The sequence below is a fragment of the Sorex fumeus genome, unplaced genomic scaffold (genome assembly GCF_029834395.1).
Source record: "Sorex fumeus unplaced genomic scaffold, SorFum_2.1 ptg000195l, whole genome shotgun sequence".
NCBI classification, from domain to species: Eukaryota; Metazoa; Chordata; class Mammalia; order Eulipotyphla; family Soricidae; genus Sorex; species Sorex fumeus.
The window spans coordinates 473,970-493,537 of record NW_026606252.1 but is presented as its reverse complement, the minus strand read 5'-3'; the positions used below and the strand labels follow the sequence as shown (position 1 = coordinate 493,537).

The 19,568-nt window shown below is 61.4% G+C and overlaps 1 protein-coding gene across 1 annotated transcript; it reads right to left on the bottom strand.

Annotated features, from left to right (window-relative positions):
* On the bottom strand, positions 1-17,104 carry KIAA1614 (KIAA1614 ortholog). Its single transcript, XM_056108155.1, has 8 exons — positions 17,025-17,104; positions 16,048-16,135; positions 11,537-11,891; positions 8,200-8,314; positions 3,593-3,845; positions 2,496-2,624; positions 1,610-1,793; positions 1-194 (listed from the first exon to the last, which is right to left on the bottom strand). The coding sequence occupies exons 1-8, from the start codon at positions 17,102-17,104 to the stop codon at positions 1-3; spliced, it is 1,398 nt and encodes a 465-aa protein (XP_055964130.1).
* Between the last annotated feature and the right edge of the window lie 2,464 nt (positions 17,105-19,568).

The window sequence follows — 19,568 nt, the reverse complement described above, 5'->3', positions numbered from 1 at the left end:
TCACCGCGGCGCCGGCCTCTGCCGCAGCACGCGCAGGGACACGCTGTCGGCGCGCGCCAGGAGCTCCTGCACGTGGGCCGTGCCCAGCGCCGCCACCTTGGCCCCGTCCACCTCCAGGATCTCGTCCCCCACCGCCAGCAGCCCCGAGTACAGCTTGGCCGTGCCCACGTCGGCCATCGCCCGCACGTACAGCCCTGCGGGAAGGAGGGGCCAGCGCATGTTGGGGGTGTCCACATGGATACACACACAGACACAGAAACACACGGACACACACACAGACACGGATACAGACAGACATACAGACACACATGGACACACACACAGACACACACAGACACGGGCACACATGAACACATGGACACACATGGACACAGACACAGACATACACACGGACACACACGTCTGGACACAGAGACAGACACAGACACACATGGACACACAGACATACACACGGACACACAGACACACATGGACACAGACACACACAGGCACAAACACAAACACACACAGGCACACATGAACACATGGACACACATGGATACAGACACAGACATACACACGGACACACACGTCTGGACACACACAGAGACAGACACACAGACACACATGGACACAGACATACACACGGACACACACAGACATACACATGGACACATAGACACACAGGCACAAACACAAACACAGGCACACAGACACACACCCAGACACACAGACACATTCATACGTACAGACGCACTCACACAGAAACACACACATACACCCCTATAACCACAAGCAAACACAACACTATCCTACGACATGCAAACACACTCCCCTACAACCACAAGCAAACATATCTATAACCACAAACACGCACTCCCCTACAACCACAGCAAACACACAACACAACCCTACACATACACACACATACATGCCCCCTACAATCACACACACATTCCCCCATCCCCCAATCATATGCAAATGATTACACGCTCCCACTCCCCTATAACCACACACATGCATGTACACACATATATACATGTGTGCACACATACATGTGTACACACACGCGCACACACAAACACACATGTCACACATGTGCACACGTGCACACGCGTGCACACACATACACATCACAAACATACATGTGTACACACGTGCACACATGTACACACGTGCACATACACAAACACATGTGCACACATGCACACACGTGCACACATACATGTCACGCTAACATACATGTGTACACACGTGTATGTGCACACACGCACACATGCACATACAAACACATGTACACACATGCGCACACACATGCATGCACACATGTACACACATGCACACTCCCTGCTGCCCCGCTGCCTAAAGCCACAGACGTGCCCCCTCGCTGCCCGATCTCCGTGCCCTGTTTCTGGGGTGCTCTTTGGGCCCACGATGGGGGGACGGTGCCCAGCAGGAAAGGGAGACGCCAGGAGCCTGGGCACAGGCTGGCACGCAGGAGGGCTGGGTTCCAGCCGGGACCCCCTGTGGTCCCTGAGCTCTGCTGGGAGTGGCCCCGATGTGGAACAACAAAGAACCGAGGACCCCCACCCCCACCCCGGGCAGCCCCACGGCCGGGGCCAGCACGTACCTGAGTCCCGGCGCCCGCTGCCCGCGGCCACGGAGAAGCCGAAGGTGCCCCCAGGGCTACACTGCAGCTGTAGCTGGCTGGTGCCGTCCGGAAACGCTGCCACCACGCGGCCCACCGTGCGTGCCCGGCTGGGCGCCCCCACGTCCTCCACACTGAGGGCGCGCCGTGGCGGGGTGCTGTGGGGAGCCCCGAGAGAGCACTGGGAGGAAGGTCACGGCGGGGACCCTGGGTTGTGGGGGACATCGGGGACGGGATCCACCGCCCCGGGAAGTGGCTAGACAGCTGCCCTCTCTTTGAGGGGGGCCCTGTGTGGGGGGGGGGCTCAGGTCTCAGGATTCTGGACCGCCAAGCATTGGCCCGGAGAGCTCGCTGGTCTCTCTAACTTTTGTTTTGGGGCCACACCCAGGATGCTCAGGGCTCACTCCTGGCAGTGCTCGGGGGACCCTATGGGATGCCGGGGATCGAACCCAGGTCGGCCTCGTGCCAGGCCAACGCCCTCCCCGCTGTGCTATCGCTCCAGCCCCTCGTCCTGATTTTTTTTAAATGAATTTTGTTTTCTGTTTGGGGGCCACACCCGGCGATGCTCAGGGCTGACTCCTTCCTGGCTCTGTGCTCAGGGGTCACTCCCGGTGGGGCTCAGGGGACCCTATGGGATGCCGGAATCGAACCCAGGTCAGTCCTCCCTGCTGTGGTACAGCTGCGGCCCCCTCTCTCGCCTTCCCAAGGGGACCTCAGATGTGGAGACTGTGTCTGACTCCGATGCTGCCCCTTTTGGGGCACCAAGGGACTGACCCCTCCTTCCCCACCCTGACCCTGGGAAGCCGCTGCTGAACTCCAGGGCCGCCTCTGCTTCCGGGTCAGTCCGAGTGGGCCCTGCTGCCCCTCACCTGCCCGCAGAACTGTCCCCCGCCGGCTCCTGGACCCGGTAGAGGTTGGCCCGGTCCCCGCGGCCACTCAGCAGGGCCTGGAGGCTGTGGAAGGAGGGGGATTTCCCGCGCTGGGGCGAGCGCGACACCTGTTGGTCGGGGGCGGTACTGCACGTGAGAAAACCCCCAGCCCTCAGGTCCATCCCGGCCCAAGGAGACCCGGGTCTGCCCTGGGGGGGGCAAGCTGGGTACTGCTGAGGTCACCGCTGGGTGGACAGGGGTCGCGGCCTTTCTGATTTAGGGAAAAGCAAATGATGCTGGAATTAATAGGGGCCGGAGCAATAGCACAGCGTGGAGGGCATTGGCCTTGCACGGGCCGACCTGGGTTCGATTCCCGGCATCCCATAGGGTCCCCCGAGCACCGCCAGGTGTGATCCCTGAGCGCAGAGCCAGGAGTCAGCCCTGAGCACAGAACCGGGAGTCAGCCCTGAGCACAGAGCCAAGAGTAATCTCTGCGCACAGAGCCAGGAGTCAGCCTCGAACACAGAGCCAGAAGTCAGCCCCAAGCACAGAGCCGGGAGTCAGCCCCGAGCACAGAGCCAGGAGTGAGCCCTGAGCACAGAGCCAGGAGTCAGCCCTGAGCACAGAGCCAGGAGTCAGCCCCAAGCACAGAGCCGGGAGTCAGCCCCGAGCACAGAGCCAGGAGTCAGCCCTGAGCACAGAGCCAGGAGTCAGCCCTGAGCACAGAGCCAGGAGTCAGCCCCGAGCACAGAGCCAGGCGTCAGCCCTGAGCACTGAACCAGGAGTCAGCCCTGAGTACAGAGTTGGGAATCAGTCCTGAGCACAGAGCCAGAAGTCAGGCCTGAGCATCACCGCATGTGACCCAAAAAACCACAATAATAATAATAGTAATAATAACAATAAAAGAAGGTTCTAGAACCGTTGAGGACCTCAACTCCAGGAGTTGGCACGAGAGGCAGAGGCAGGAGGCATGGGGGGAGGAGCAGGACGGGGGGGTGTCGAGGACAAGCCGAGGTGGGAACTGGGGGCACCCGGGTCAGCTCCCCATTGGGGTGGTGGGGGACAGGCCTGCTCCGGCCCTGCCCCGAGCACTCACCAGGTGCAGGAACTGCAGTGACGGCGCCCTCCTCGCCTCCGGGGTGCCGGGGCCCGGCGTGGGGGTCCGCAGCTGCTCCACGCTGTGACTGCGGGTCCGGCCCGCTAGTGGCCGGGCGGCCTGGCCCAGGGCCGAGAAGATTTTCTTCAGACCCAGGCCCGGGGCGAAGCCGCCACGGCCGCCGCTTCTCCTGCTCCGGTCCCAGGGGGCGGCGGCGGGCGGGCTGGGCCCCGCGGGGTCCCCCTGTGCCTGTCTGGGGAGCAAGGGTGCAGTGAGGGGCGGGTCCGACGGGCACCAGCCTCACGGAGGGGCGGCAGACAAGGGACCCTGTGGGGCTTGAGGCTTGATCAGATGAGTTCATCCAACTTTTTTTTTTTTTTTTGCTTTTTGGGTCCCACCTGGCGATGCTCAGGGCTGACTCCTGGCTCTGCACTCAGGAATCGCTCCTGGCGCTGCTCGGGGGACCCTATGGGATGCTGGGAATTGAACCCGGGTCAGCTGTGTGCAAATCAAATGTCTTCCCTGCTGTGCTATTGCTCCAGTCCTCATATTATTATTATTATTATTATTATTGTTATTATTTGCTTTTTGGGTCCCACCTGGCAATGCTCAGGGGTTCCTCCTGGCTCTGCACTCAGGAGTCACTCCTGGCGGTGCTCAGGGGACCATATGGGATGCTGGGAATCGAACCCAGGTCGGCCGCATGCAAGGCAAACGCCCTCCCCGCTGTGCTGTCACTCCAGCCCCTTGAAGGGTTTTGTTGTTTTTGCTTTTGAGGACACACCCGGCGATGCTCAGGGGCTCCTCCTGGCTCTGCACTCAGGAATCACTCCTGTGGTGCTCAGGGGACCCTATGGGATGCTAGGAATCGAACCCGGGTCGGCTGTGTGCCAGGCCAACGCCTCACCCGCTCTACTCCTGCTCCAAACCCCTGATTTTATAGGATCCCCAGTTAAAAATAACAGTCCTGCCTTTATTATTATCTATAATAATATAAATTATTATATTTATTATTATTTTTTTGGCTTTTGGGCTCACACCCGGCGATGCACAGGGGTTCCTCCTGGTTCTGCACTCAGGAGTCACTCCTGGTGGTGCTCAGGGGACCCTATGGGATGCCGGGGATCGAACCCGGGCCGGCCGCATGCAAGGCAAACGCCCTCCCCGCTGTGCTATCGCTCCAGCCCGGACTTCATCCAACTCTTTCTCCATCCGTCCACTTGCCCATCCGTCCACCACTCTTGCCTTTGTCTATTCACTCATTCACCCATCTGTCCACTTGTCATCTGCCCATCAGCTCTGCCCATCCGCCCAATATCTCCCCCTCCACCCACCAACCTATTTCCGACCCCCAAAGAGGACCAGGAAGGGGGTGCCCACCCCCAGTCCCTGAGAATCCGGGGAGACAGTGCTGAGCTGTGTCCCCATGTCAGGTCAGGGCCTCTGACCCCCCCAGCGGCCCACCCGTCACTCCGTCACTCACCGGGGTGTCGCGGGCTGTCCGGAGGTGGCCCCCAACTGCTGGGGGGCCCCGTCTGCTTCTGGGCTGCACCCTGGCTCTGCTGAGAGCCCACCGCTGGCCACTGCTTGGGGTCCCCCTGCAAAGTCCACCCTGTTCCTCCGGCACTGGCCCCCAATAAGGCCTCCAGGCTGAGACCCCCCCCAGGGGCACCGCCAGGTCACGGGACAGAGGCCGAGATGGCCTTTCTGGGGGGGCAGCGGCTGTGTGGGGGGGTCTGTGGTTTCACTGCAGGCTCTGGGGGGGTCCAGCCTCCACATCCTGGAGGGGACGGTTCCAGAGGGCAGGGGTATCCCGGAGAAGGGGACCCTCTGCCCAGCAGAGGACGGGGTGCGGGGGCCCCGGGGGAGGGGAGGGTCTGTCTCAGGCCAGCCGGGTGTCCTGCCCTCCCTCCCCTCGCCCTGGGCATGGGGGGTCCTCACCCCCATTCTCCACTCATCCGTCCACCCACTCATCTGCCCGTTATCCCTTCCCCTCCCTGGGCGGAAACGCTCAGCAGGGCCCCCCTCCTAGTCCTTCTGGGGGCGCCTGTCCAGCTGCCTGGGACGGGGGTCTGGGCCCCTGGAGACCCTGTGACTGAGGGACAGTGGGTAGAGCCTGGGGTCTGGGCCTGGTCTGAACCTGCCCCCGTCCACTGCCTAGAGGGGTCCAGAGCTCGGGGGTCCCTCCTCTGCAGCCTTACCATGACCGGGACTCTCGGAGGCCAGGGGGGGCTCTGGGCCGTGGGGGTCCGTCTCGGTCCTGCCTCCAGGCCGTATGTCCTTACAGTTGCTGGTGGACAGGAGCAGTTGGCCGGCGGGAGGCGGGTGGGGCCTCGCCGCGGAGGTCCAGGGCGGGTCAGTGGACACCTGCGCCCAAGGCCTGGGGGGTGTCGCAGGGGTGAGGCTCCTGCAGAGGCAAGGAGGGTTGGAGTCCTGCAAGGGGTCAGGGGTCTGGTGGTCACCCCGAGGACCTTCTCGGCCACGGGACAGAGCAGCGGGTGTGGGAGATTCACACTGCATCTGTGCTCAGGCTGACTCCTAGCTCTGTGCTCAGGGCTGATGCCCGGCTCTGTGCTCAGGGTTGACTCCTGGCTCTGTGCTCGGCACAGTCTCTCCAACACCTTGAGCTCTTTCCCCAAGGGGTCCATGCGAAGGTCCCTGAAAATCTCAAGGTGTGCCTGAGCTCACACCTGGCAGTGGACACTCAGCCCGAGCAGTGGACACTTAGTTCTGACAGTGGACTCAGCCCCGGCAGTGGATATCCAGCCCCAGAGTGGACACTCAGCCCCAACAGTGGACATTCAGCCTGACAATGGACACCCAGCCCCAGGGTGGATGCTCAGCCCAGAGTGGACATAGCCTGGCAGGCTTGGCTGGACCGGGAGGCCTCGTGGGGGTGGAATCAAGGTGGGAAGGCCGGGGGTGGCCCCCACATGACCGGGAGGGCCCAGGACGCTTCTCTCAGGCCTGGTGGTCCCTGTTCAGCCAGGCCCCCTACAGAGGGCTGGGGGCGTCTGCTGGCCCCATGGCTGATCTGTTTCCTGCCCCCGCCCGAATAAGCCCCTGTCCGGGCAGGCCCGAGTGTCCCCCAGGCCCTGGTCTGTGTCACCGAGCGGCTCTGGGGAGGTCCCTGGGCTTGAGGGGGGCTGGGGGGGTTGGCTCAGGGCCGAACGTGCCTGGGGCGGCCATCTGGTGCCTGCTCCCACTCTGCCAAGTCCCGCCAGCTGCTCGGATGGGTCACCTTGCCGGTCACCCTCCCTCCCTGCTGGGCACCGCCTGGCAGGAGGGAGCTGCATGGACCGGGGTGATGGCGTGACCTGGGGGCGGTCACTGCTGGCCCTGCTAAGCACCTCCCCCCTCCAAAACCACAGTCTCTCCCCTAGGCTCCAGATGGGGGAGAAAACTTGGGGGGCTTCTCCAGCCTTTTGCAGGCACCCGAGTGCGTCTCCTAACTGTCTGGGGTCCGGCCTGCCCCCGCGTGCAGTGCTCAGCCTGGATACAGCAGTATCAGCTGCCCATGAGGAATATGGGGTCTGTCTACTGAGGGTCCCGGGGGGGCAGGGACTCAGGGCACGCCAGGGAGGTGGGGGAGCTGGCCCCGGGGGGTATAGGGGGTCCTGACTCCGTGCCTGATAATCTCGCCTGGCCCGGGGCTCTGGCCTCGAGGAATAGGTACTTGGGGTTTGCCCTGTTCTGCATGCGGGTCCCAAGTCCAGCTGACCCCCACACTGGTGTGGGGTGTGGAGTGTCGGCCTGGGATGGGGCAATTGCAAAGCGGGTCTCGAACCCGGGCACTCCCAGGTCTCCAGCTCTGAGTCAGAACCCGGCTCCCGGGGGCTGGAGTGATAGCACAGTGGGGAGGGTGTTGGCCTTGCACAGGCCGACCCGGGTTCGATCCCCGGCATCCCCTAGGGTCCCCCGAGCACCACCAGGAGGGATTCCTGAGTGCAGAGCCGGGAGTCAGCCCTGAGCATCGCTGGGTGGGACCCAAAAAGCAAAATAATAAATTAATTAAAAAAAAAACAGTCTGCACCCTGTGTTATGTGAGCGGGCAGTGTAGCCTCATCAGATCTGAACCATGCCCGTGGTACAGAGGGGGAAACTGAGGCTCCAGAGACCTGTGGAGGGGGTACCCAGTAAGACACTCCCAGAATGCAGTTCCCTGCAGTTCTCGGGGAGCCCCACTGGGCCGGCCTGGCAAGCGGCCCCCACCCTAGCCCCTAGCCTACGGGGCTCCCCACAAAAATCACCAAAACCACCAGCACGACCAGAGCCTGAACAGTCCAAAGTGAGTCTCTTGCTCCCAGCCCGACACCCCCAATCGGGCTCAGCCCCACTGACCCTCCCATGGCCCCTCACGGCTCTGGGGGGGTCCCCAGCCTGTGGCTCCTTCAGGCATGACCCCTCCTTCCAGTGGGCACAGGCCCAGAACGCCTGAGAGCGCTGCCCAGGCTGGCGGCCACGTGGCCATCACTGCCCACCGGGTCTCTGCGTCCTCCATCTGACCATCCCCGCCCGAGGGTGGAGGCCGCTGGCCCCTGGCCCACCGGCCCCTGGACGCTGGGCCTCTGGCATGCCCAGGAAGGCGGGCAGCACAGCCCACTCACCTGTCTGGGGCCAAGGTGGGCATGATGTCGTGGCTGGCACGGAGTGGCCGCATCCTGGCCTTCACGCGGGCCTGTGGTGGGGGCAGCCTGTCCTGTCCGGGCCTGGGTGTGGGCTCTGTGGGGGACCCACAGGTCCTGCAGGGGTAGGGGGGGTGGGGGGGGACACGGTTAGAAGGTTTCCATGTCCCGCCAGCCCAGGTGGGGAGGACAGGACCCAGAGGCTTCCAGAAGATTCTACCGAACTCCTGGGCAGAGATGCAGAGGCTGAGCCCGGCCCGAGGGTCCTGTCCACTCACCTGCCCACAGGCACACACGGGCCCGTCCTGCCTGGCCATCAGCGCTGCCCTGGGGGAGGGGACAGCCTCAGCCTAGGCTTGGCGGGGCTCTAACTGTCCCCTGAGTGTCCCCAGTGTCCCCTGACTGTCCTTCCATTGTTCCCTACATTATTTTCACTGTCCCTTCACTGTCCCCTCCACTGCCCTCTCTGTCCATTCACTGTCCCCCACCTCCGCCTGTCCTCCTCAGGGAGATCCTCCAGGCTCTGGAGTGGGCGGGGACTGGCCACCGGCCACCCTCGGTGCTGGTGAGGTGACCTGCAGGCCAGCTGGGGCCACAGTTGCCTGGGACCACAGTTGCCGACTGGGCCTTTCTGGATGGGGGATGGGCCCATCTGAGCAGCTGTGCCCTCGGGGCCAAACTGCCAGACAGTCAGGCCCCCCGCCCCAAGCCGCTGCGCCGCGTGTCCAGGGCCTTCCCGGCCAGCTGCCCTGGCTCACGGGCTCCATCACGAGGCCGGGTGGGCGGCGGGAGGCCCCGGCAGCTGGCCAGATGTGGCGGGTCAGCCCACTAGTACTGTTTCCTTCTCTGTGGCTGGAGCCAGAGCACAGCGGGATAGGGAGCCGGCCTGGCACGTGGCCAACCTGGGTTCGATCCCCGGCATCCCATAGGGTCCCCCGAGCTCTGCCAGGAGTGATTCCTGAGCGCAGAGCCAGGAGTCAGCCCTGAGCATAGCCGGGTGGGACCCAAAAAGCCAAAAAAAAAAAAAAGTCCAGCGGGGAGGGCATTTGCCTGTCACGTGGCTGACCCGGGTTCGATTCCCAGCATCCCCTAGGGTCCCCGGAGCCCCACCAGGAGTGATTCCTGAGTGCAGAGCCAGGAGTCAGCCCTGAGCATCACCGGGCGGGACCCAAAAAAGTAAAAAAGAAAAGAGCTCCCAACCTCAAGCTTTATTTTCTATTTTGTACGGGGAGGATTAGCACGATAAATAGTTTGATCTGCTAGATTTCTCGGGGAAATACAACTGGAAGAAAAGTTACTGAGGGACCGGAGGGATAGCACAGCGGGGAAGGCATTTGCCTTGCATGAGACGGACCCAGGTTCGATCCCCGGCATCCCATAGGGTCCCCCGAGCCCCACCAGGAGGGATTCCTGAGTGCAGAGCCAGGAGTCAGCCCTGAGCATTGCCGGGTGGGACCCAGAAAGCAAAACAAAACAAAACAAACAAACAAACAAAAAAAAGTATTGTATCTTTCTCCTCAGGGGGTGGACACAGCGCGTCTCTGCTGTGGAGGGAAGCCGGGCAGGGACAGAGGCCACTGCGGGCTGTCCTGGGGGATGCTGGTCTGTCGCCTGACAGTGACAGGCGCGGCTACTGCCGGAGACATTGCCCCGTGCTCCGTCCCGGCTGGTCTCACTGACCCTCAGTGCAAGCTGAGGTCGCCTGACATCAGCGCCCGCCCCCCTGCCCACCACACTGCCCTGCATCCCCGGGGATGGCCGGGGCTGTCCCCACAGCCAGAGGGATGATGCCCACGCTGGCCTCCCGGGGTTTTAGTTTTGTGGCTTTTTGGGGTCCCACCCGGCGATGCTCAGGGCTGACTCCCAGCTCTGCACTCAGGGATCACTCCTGGCAGTGCTCGGGGGACCCTAGGGGATGCCGGGGATCGAACCCGGGTCAGTCGCGTGCAAGGCAAACACCCTCCCCGCTGTGCTATCGCTCCTCCCCGTCCCTTGTCCCTCCTCTTCCCCCCTCCCCCAGTGTCTCTGTCTCTCCAGGGATGCTGAGGGGGAAACCGCATCTCTGGGCTCTCACCTGGTTCCTTCCAAGTCCCCGTCCGCGTCCCCCGCTGGCCGCCCTGGAACCCAGAACAGAATCCCACGTGAGGTCGAGGGGTGGTGGGCGCTCCCGGGTATGAGAGTAGTGGCGGGCCCAGGATGGTGCCTTTAGGGGCGCTGACGGAGACTCAGCAGAGAGTGCTCCCCCAGGGCGGGGGGAGGGGCTCCCTTTGTCCTAAAGGCCAGGCCAGGTTCGCACTTCAAAGCCCAGATTTTTTCTTTGGCACATGCATCTCGCTGGTTTGTCTTTTTTTCTTTGTTTATTTCCACTCTGGGGTTATATTTTTTTCTTGGCAGGGGGTAGGGGGTCACACCTGGAGATGCTCAGGGCTGACTCCCGGCTCTGTACTCAGGAATCACTCTTGGCGGTGCTTGGGGACCCTATGGGATGCCAGGGATCGAACCCGGGTCGGCCGCGTGCAAAGCAAACATCCTACCTGCTGTGCTATCACTCCAGCCCCCCATGCTGCCTTTTTTTATTTTAACTTTTTTTTTTTTGCTTTTTTGGGTCCCATCCGTGATGCTCAGGGCTGACTCCTGGCTCATGCACTCAGGAATCACTCTTGGCGGTGCTTGGGGGACCATAGGGGATGACGGGGATCGAACCCAGGTTGGCCACATGCCAGGCCAACGCCCTCCATGCTGTGTTATGGCTCTAGCCTTGCCCGTGTTCTCTCTCGCATCATTTTTCCTTTTTTTGCTTTTTGGGTCAGACCTGGTGATGCACAGGGGTTCCTCCAGGCTCTGCACTCAGGACTTACTCCTGGCGGTGCTCGGGGGACCATATGGGATGCTGGGAATTGAACCTGGGTCAGCTGCAGGCAAGACCTACGCCCTACCCGCTGTGCTGTCTCTCCAGCCTCTCTCGCATCTTTCTAAGCACGTTTCCCTCCATAAAACTCTCCTGTTTCACTGGAGCCAGGTAGGAACCATCAGGGTGACACCGGACAGAATTCCGGGGTGGGGGGCGGTGAGGGGTCAAAGGGCAGACACACGTGCCCTGCAGGCAGGACGTTCGAGTTCTGGGACCCCCAGCCCCGAGGGTCCAGGACCCTAACCCATCAGGTGGGCATTGCTGGGCCGAGCTCTGCCAGGGTGTAACAACCGGGGTCCAGAGCACAGCCAGGGAGCACTTCAGGACACCCTGAAATTCTGCTGATGGAGAAACTGGCTGGATCCCCTCGGGGACCCCCCACTCCCCTCGCCCCCTGAACAGACTCACCTGGGGCAGCTCTGTCGCAGCTCGGGGGTCCTGGCTTCAGGGTGGCTGCCCCCCCACCTCTCAGCATCTCCCTCAGTAACAGACGGTTCTTCTCCACCTGCTCAGACAGGGACCGGGGACCGGGCCCCGAGCCCAGTGGCCCCCGCTCGCCAGCCCGCCAGAGCCCCCCGAAGTGGGTGAGCCTGGCCCCCAAGTGGTCCCCGGGGGTTGAAGAGGAGCTGTCCAGGCTATCCCGGCGGGGGGACAGGTGGCCCGTCCTGGGGCTGGGCGCGGGGGGCGTCTGGCCCTGTGGGCCGGTGCTGGCCCTGTGGTCCTCCCTCAGCTCTGCCGTCTTCTGGCCACCGGCGTCCCCAGGCTGCGGGCACGGCTGGTGCCAGCTCTCAAGCCCAGAGGCGGGAAGCCAGGGCCACCCGGGGCACCCACGCCCGCCCCCGTCCCCCTGGTGGTCACTACTGTCCAGCCGGCCGGCCTGGGCAGGGAGGTCTCCCATCGTGTCTGGCTGGAAAGACTTCAGCGAGGGCGTCCTGGCTGGGGTCAGCTGGACTCGCGGGCATCGGGGTTTCCTGGGGGGCGCCCGTGGGTGGGAGGCTGGGCTGGGCCCGGGCCCCTGGGTGGCCCCTGGTGGTGCCTCCATCCTAGCTGCGACCTCAGGGACATGGGGCTGCCTGTCCCCGGTCCCGAGCTGCCAGGGAGCCATTGGGCCAGGCGTCTTGTCCTCCAAAGAGCAGAGCCGGGTGCGGGGACCAGGCTGGGGCTCGGAGCTGCCTGTCGGCGTAGCTGAGGTGGCCTCCATGAGTTGGCCTGTTGCGTCCTACAGGTGGCTGCCCAGACCTGCAAAAAAGACAGTCTAATTGTTTTATTTATTTATTTATTTTTGGGTCACACCTGGCGATGCTCAGGGCTCACTCCCAGCTCTGCACTCAGGAGTCACTCCTGGCGGTGCTCGGGGGGCCCTATGGGATGCTGGGAATCGAACCCGGGTCGGCTGCATGCCAGGCCAACGCCCTCCCCGCCATGCTATTGCTCCAGCCCTGGAAGTCTGTTTAGACCCTACAGCCATGGCACCCCTGCCCCTGGGGTTCCCAGGGCCGACGTCCAGCCAGTCCGGCCGACAGCAGCTTCTTCCATCCCAGGACACATGACAAGGAAGGCCTATCACAGGGGCACATTAACTACTTCCTTCCAAGCCCTGTTTTGCCTCTTATTAATTTTTTTTGCTTTTTGGGTCCCACCCGGCGATGCTCCGGGCTGACTCCCGGCTCTGCTGACGGTGCTCGGGGGACCCTAGGGGATGCCGGGAATTGAACCCGGGTCAGCTGTGTGCCAGGCCAATGCCCTCCCTGTTGTGCTATCATTCTTGCTCCATCTGTGTGTGTGTGTGTGTGTGTGTGTGTGTGTGTGTGTGTGTGTGTTTTGGGGGCGTCCCGAACCCATGCTTCCACTCAGAAAAGTTTGCTGGGGGACACCCCAGGCCGCCTCCACACACAGCCCAGGCTGTCCATGGGCTCCTGGGGTCCCGCAAATATGTCCCAGTGGGGATCCTCACCCCGCCTTGAAGCCAACAGCGGCTGGGGCTGGGGAGAGGGGGGTGGTGTGGGCTCCTCCCTCCCTCTCCCTGCTGACACCCCACCAATGAACCCCAAGGCCCGAGGCCCGCTCTGAAAGCCCAAGCCCGTCAGAGGTCCAGGAGCTGGGAGCAAGCGGGTCCAGCTAAAAGAGCTTGTGGCCAGCGGAGTCCAGACAGATGGAACCAGCCGGCCCCCTGGGGTACGGGCCTGATCTGGGGGAGCTTGGCCTTGGGGTGCCCCTGTCCCCGCCCAGCTCTGCCCCTTCCCGCCCGTACTCACTGAGGGCCACTGGGAGCCCCTCCATCCCTGGGGCGCACGCCGGACCCTCCCTCCAGGCTGGGCGCGGGGCTGGTACCCGGGTGGGCCCGGCTGGCCGGCGCAAAGGCTGCGCCCCACTCGGCGCGTTTGGGGAGGGAGGAGGCCCGGGCTGGCGCTTCCAGGGCGCTTCCAGGGCGGGAGCGGAAGGGGCTGGAGCCGGGCCTGCCCCCCTCCCCGCCCCCTGAGTCCCGAGCCGCTTCCAGGCTTGGGCCAGGCGTAAAAACGGGATCGGCGGGGGCGGGAGGCGGGTTGGGGCGCGCGGGACGCACCCGGAACGCATCGGGGGCTCCCCGCGGCCGCTTTGCACCCAGAAGGCCTGCCAGGGTCAAGGTCACCGCGAGAGGGTCCTGGGGCACGCCGGGGAGGGTCCTGGGGCGCGCGGGACGGTCCTGGCGCGCGGGACGGTTCTGGCAGCACCCGGGAGCTCGCGCGCGCGGGCGCCAGCAACCAGTGTCACAGTTTCCAGCCCCCAGGTGCAAACCGGGGTGCAACTCCTCCCTCCTTTTTCCAGTCAGGGCCAGGAGAGCCGGCCAAGCTCCCCCACAAGCCTGGACACCTGGGGAGTCCCCAGCCAGGGAATTATAGAGCCCTCCGGGAAGGCCCCTTTCCTGACACGCAAGAGGCACGCACAGTGGGGACCACTCAGACCCAATCAAGGGCTGGAAAGAAGGTTCTAGGGCCAGGGCCGGGCTCTGACAAGAGTTACCTGGCGGGAGGAGGCAGGTAGAGGTGTGTGTGTGGGGGTGCACCCAGGGTGAGGGGGGCTGGGGACAGGAGGGTTCAGGCCAGCTCAGGAGCAGAGGGACCCTAACTTCCCGCCTCCCCCTTTTCTGGGGAGCAAAACCATTTCCTGCCTCCTGGAAATTATTATTATTATTATTTTGCTTTTTGGGTCCCACCCGGCGATGCTCAGGGCTGACTCCTGGCTCTGCACTCAGGAATCACTCCTGGCGGTGCTCAGGGGGACCCTATGGGATGCCGGGGATCGAACCTGGGTCAGCTGCGTGCCAGGCAAATGCCCTCCCGCTATGCTATCGCTCCAGCCCCGAAATCAACCTTCTTTTAAGTGGGGGGGGAAATAGTGTGTTCCTCCCGTCCTCCTTCTTAGCCCTCCCCCATGCCATCCATGCCTGGAAATCGCTCTAGTGCAAATCCTGTTACAGATCAGCCCACGACACACAGCTCAGAGGAAGTGGGGGGGTCCCTTGCCAGTCTGTCCCCCCATTTCCAGCCCAGTTAGGACGTCCCAGAGGGCAGTCCCTATGCCCTGCTTGTCAGAACCGGTTCCCTGCAGCCACGGCGGGGCCATGGGCCCATGACAGCTGCGCCACTGGCCCATGCCAGCTCGTCCGGGCGCTTTCTGCCACCATCAGAAGTAGAGTCAAGGGGGAGGGACAGGGGATCTGCCCAGGGTCCCTCTGGGGTTCGAGCCCTTGCGGTGGTCAGTGTGTGGCCACATGGCTGGCTGCTCCGCGTCCTCCCCGTTTTCCCGGGGTCACCCTGGCCTCAGCACCCTCTTACCCGGCAGTGGGCTCAGCCTTGTACCTTCTTTGCAACGCTCCTGCCAGGCGGGTGGGGTGAAAGAACAAGGTGTGTGTCGGGGAGGCGGGGAGAGGGTCAGGGGGTGTCCCCCGCTTGCCCAGAGGGAGGCCTGAGGGCTGGTGCCCTCCTTCCGGCTCAGGGAGCTCAGAGGAGGGGAAGTGGTTGGCTGCGGGTCCACCCTTCACACCCCCCCCCCCCCCCCCCCGAGTTAATCATCGCTGAGCCCCAGAGAAGGTTTAATGTTTACAGCGGGCGGGCGGCTCCCTGCCCCAGCCCTGCCTCTGGGGACAGTAAGGTGAACTCACAGGGGAGGGGTGCCCTATCGCAGAGGGGGTCCCCAGGCAACAATACTCGCACCACGAGAATGTCTTTAATTTTTTGGGGGTCCCACCCAGCGATGCTCAGGGCTGACTCCTGGCTCTGCACTCAGGAATCACTCCTGGCGGTGCTCGGGGAACCCTAGGGGATGCCGGGGATCGAACCCGGGTCGGCGGCGTGCCAGGCAGACGCCCTCCCGGCTGTGCTATTGCTCCAGCCTTTCTTTCTTTCTTTCTTTCTTTCTTTCTTTCTTTCTTTCTTTCTTTCCTCTTTCTTTTTTTCTTCCTACTTTCTTTCTTCCTCTCCTTTATTTTTTTTGGGCTTTTGGGTCCCACCCAGAGATGCTCAGTGGTTCCTCCTGGCTCTGCACTCAGGAATCCCTCCTGGCCATGCTCGGGGGACCCTGTGGGATGCGGGGGATCGAACCCGGGTCGGCCTCCTGCAAGGCAAACGCCCTCCCTGCTGTGCTATCGCCCCAGCGCCCCTTCGAGAATGTCTTTAGGCCACAACACCCAACGCCTCCCAAGGCATAGCTGGGGGTCCCAATGCTCGGGCCTGACCCCCAAGGCACCTCCCAGAGGCTGGGGCTGGTGCTTGGAGAACGCGCAGGGGGGTGGAGTGGGGGTGGGTGGGGGACCTGGGGGGGTTAGGGGAAGGGCAGAGGCGGCCCTCCGGGAGCTTGAGCACTGGCGTGTGACGCCGTGGCTAAGTGGGAAATTTCCAGAGAGGTACAGCAAGTCGGTCTGTTTATTACACCAGCCTGACTTCCAGGGCAAGACTCAGCCGACAGTGCTCAGGCAGGTTGGCCATCTCAGGTTTGCTTTCTGGGAGGATGAGACGAGGGAACTGACAACTACAACGAGACGGAAAAGGTTGGGGTCTCATCAAGGGCGCAACGCCTGAGTTAGGTCCCCAGCGGACCCCCTTCATCCCCAGCCCCCCACCCCTCCACCCCCAGCTTTGCCAAGCACCAGCAGCAGCAAAGGCCTCACCCTGAGCGCTGGACCATCTGTTTATCTGAGCTGGCCAAGTGCCCCAGCACCGCCTGGGAGCCCCCCACGGAATGGAGCCGTGGACTCATGTCGGGTAGATGGGAGACCTGTGAACAGGCTCCATGAGGCCCGACCCCCAGCGGGCAGGAAGCACGTGCTGTTTTGTTTGGGGGCCACCCCTGGCGGTGCACGGGGCGGACTCCCGGCTCTGCACTCAGGGATCACTCCTATGGGATGCCGGGGATCGAAACTGGGTTGGCCGCGTGCAAGGCAAAGGCCCTACCTGCTGTGCTATCTCTCCAGCCCCTTATTATTTTAATAATAATAATAATAATAATATTTTGGCTATTTGGTCACACCTGGCGATGCACAGGGGATACTCCTCACTCGTCACTCAGGAATCACTCCTGGTGGTACTCAGGGGACCCTATGGGATGCTGGGGATCGAACTTGGGTCAGCCGTGTACAAGGCAAACACTCTACCCGCTGTGCTATCACTCCAGCCTCCATTTTTTTTATTATTTTTTTTAAAGCACTCCTGTACTAAAAGGATATTCCTCAGGGAGACAGTTGCCAGCGACATGGAATTCTGAAGTGAGAAATCTCAACAGATCTACTACTTTACTTTCAAAATCACTCCTGGCGGTGCTCCGGGGACCCTATGGGATGCAGGGGATCAAACCCAGGTTGGCTGTGTGCAAGGCAAACGCCTTCCCCGCTGTGCTCTCACTCTGGCACAAAATCCCTAACCTGATGAGGAGGAAGTCGCAGAAACGGATGGTGTAGCTTTGCGGCAGAAGTTTCCAGTAGTCCAGGAGCAACTGGACCATGTGTCCTTGTTTGCTTTTGGGCGACCCCGGATGGTGCTCAGGACTGACTCCTGGCGGGCTTGCGGGACCATGTGGGGTACCGGGGATCAAACCAACCATGCCAGCTGTGGGCAAGGGGAGCGCCCTCCCCACAGCCGTGGCTCTGCCTCTCTCTCTTCTGGACTCTGTGAAACGATGTGATAACGAAACCAATCTCAACTAAAACGAGGCATTGGAGGAATTCCTAGCACATGCTCAAGAGCACAGTCATCAGACCACGTCGAAAACGTCAGTCTTCAATGAGCCGGGAATGATCATGTTGGACAAGAACAGAGTGTTAAAAGTAGCACTGTCCTCCCGTTGTTCATCGATTTGCTCGAGCGGGCACCAGTAACGTCTCCATTGTGAGACTTGTTGTGATTGTGTTTGGCATATCGGATATGTCATGGGGAGCTTGCCAGGCTTTGCCATGCAGGCGAGATGCTTTCAGTAGCTTGCGGGGCTCTCTGAGAGGGGCGGAGGAATCGAACCCGGGTTGGCCAGGTCGGCTATGTGCAAGGCAAACGTCCTGTCGCTGTGCTATTGTTCAAGCCCATTGTAGACACATTGTATTTAAAAGTAGGCAAAGGGATATACAAGATAGCCTTTCAGTGTTACAAATCACAGTGCCCAAAAGAGTAGAGAGAGAGAGAGGTGGAAAGTGTCTGTCATTGAGGCAGGTGGGGGTGGGGGGTGATGGGAGGGAACCCGGGGATACTGGTGCTGGGGAATGTGCCCTGGAGCAGGGCTGGATGTCAGAACACTCTCTGACTGAAACCTGATCAGGAACAGCTTTGTAACTGTATCTCAGGGTGACTCAATAAAAATAAATAAAAAAGTCAGTATTTCGGAGCTCCACGCTGGAAACGGTGGCATCAGCGAGCTCGGAACGGATTCTCTCACACAGGAAAAAAGTTTGCTACAAATGACTGGGAGGACATGGGTCACGCACGGAGGTGTGACGGGGTGCAGGGTGGCCTCCCAGAACTCACGGGGTCCGAAGACTCAGGCGTGCAATTCATATCCCCACACAGGCTCTGGCACGATCTCTTTGGCCAGCGCTATAGGTGTACATACCGAGTCTGTGGGCAGGGAAGGGCAGGTACTGAGCACCAGAGGCTGAGCACTGAGTCCTGAACACTGGGGTACTGAGCATCGGGGTTCTGAGTACCGCAGTGCTCAGTAGTCCTTCCTATCTCACCTAGCGGCATTATGTCCGGGGCTTAGTCTGTCTGGAGATCCAGTTAGCGCCGAGCTGCCGATATGGAAAAAGAAAAGAAAAGGCCTTTTAGGTTGGAGGCAATAAAATATTTCTTTGTGCACTTCCGGTTCTGAGACATTTTAGGATATGTTGATTTTTTTTTATTTTGTTTTGTTTTTTTGGGTCATACCCGGCAATGCTCAGGGATTACTCCTGGCTCTGCACTCAGGAATTACTCCTGGCGGTGCTCGGGGGACCATATGGGATGCTGGGAATCGAACCCGGGTCAGCTGCGTGCAAGGCAAATGCCCTCCCTGCTGTGCTATTGCTCCAGCCCCGAGGGTATGTTGATTTTTCACCCCTTTCCACAAAGGGACCTCGGGAACCGTTTCCGGGACGGCAACCAACATGCATCTCAGCACCCAAGGCCGAGAGCCTGTGTGTATGAATGAGTGTGTATGTATGTGTGTGTGTGTGTGTGTGTGTGTGTGTGTACAAGCAAAAGAACTCAAAGGCCTGCTGAGTCAGTCCTATTACCTAAGGGTCCCTTTGAGATGCTTATTTTGGGGTCTCCCCAGCAGTGCCTGGTGGTGAGGACCCAGCCGTGTGACGCTTCTCGGGGCCCACTGGGGTGACATCCAGAGGTGTGCAGGAAACTGTTAAGTGCCTGGGATCGAATCCGGGAGTTCACACATGCAGGCTGTGGGCCTTGGTCCTCCAAGCCTACCCCCCCCCCCCCAACCCTCACCAGCTGGTCTGAGTCTCAGTGTGATGTTTCAAGTCTGGAATAGCCTAGTGGTACCCAATGCTTTCGGGGTGATGCTTGGGGACCCATATGGTGCCAGGGATTGAACCCGGGTGGGCTGCATGCAGGACAAGTACCTGAGCCCCACCCCCATCTCCCAAGTCCCTTCCTTGGAGATGTGGCAAATCTGTGTAAAACGCTTCCACCTTCGAAGTCTGGTTTTTTTTTTTTTTTTGGTTTTTCTTTTTGGGTCCCACCTGGCGATGCTCAGGGCTGACTCCTGGCTCTGCACTCAGGAATCACTCCTGGCGGTGCTCGGGGGACCTTAGGGGATGCTGGGAATCGAAGAATCGAACCCAGGTTGGCCCTGTTCAAGGCAAACCCCCTCCCCGCTGTGCTGTCACTCCAGTCCCCCACCTCCGAAGTCTGTCCCCCACCACGTGTAAGGTGTTTAAGGTGTTTTGGGTGTTTCGGGACACGAGAAACCCAGAGGGAAAGAC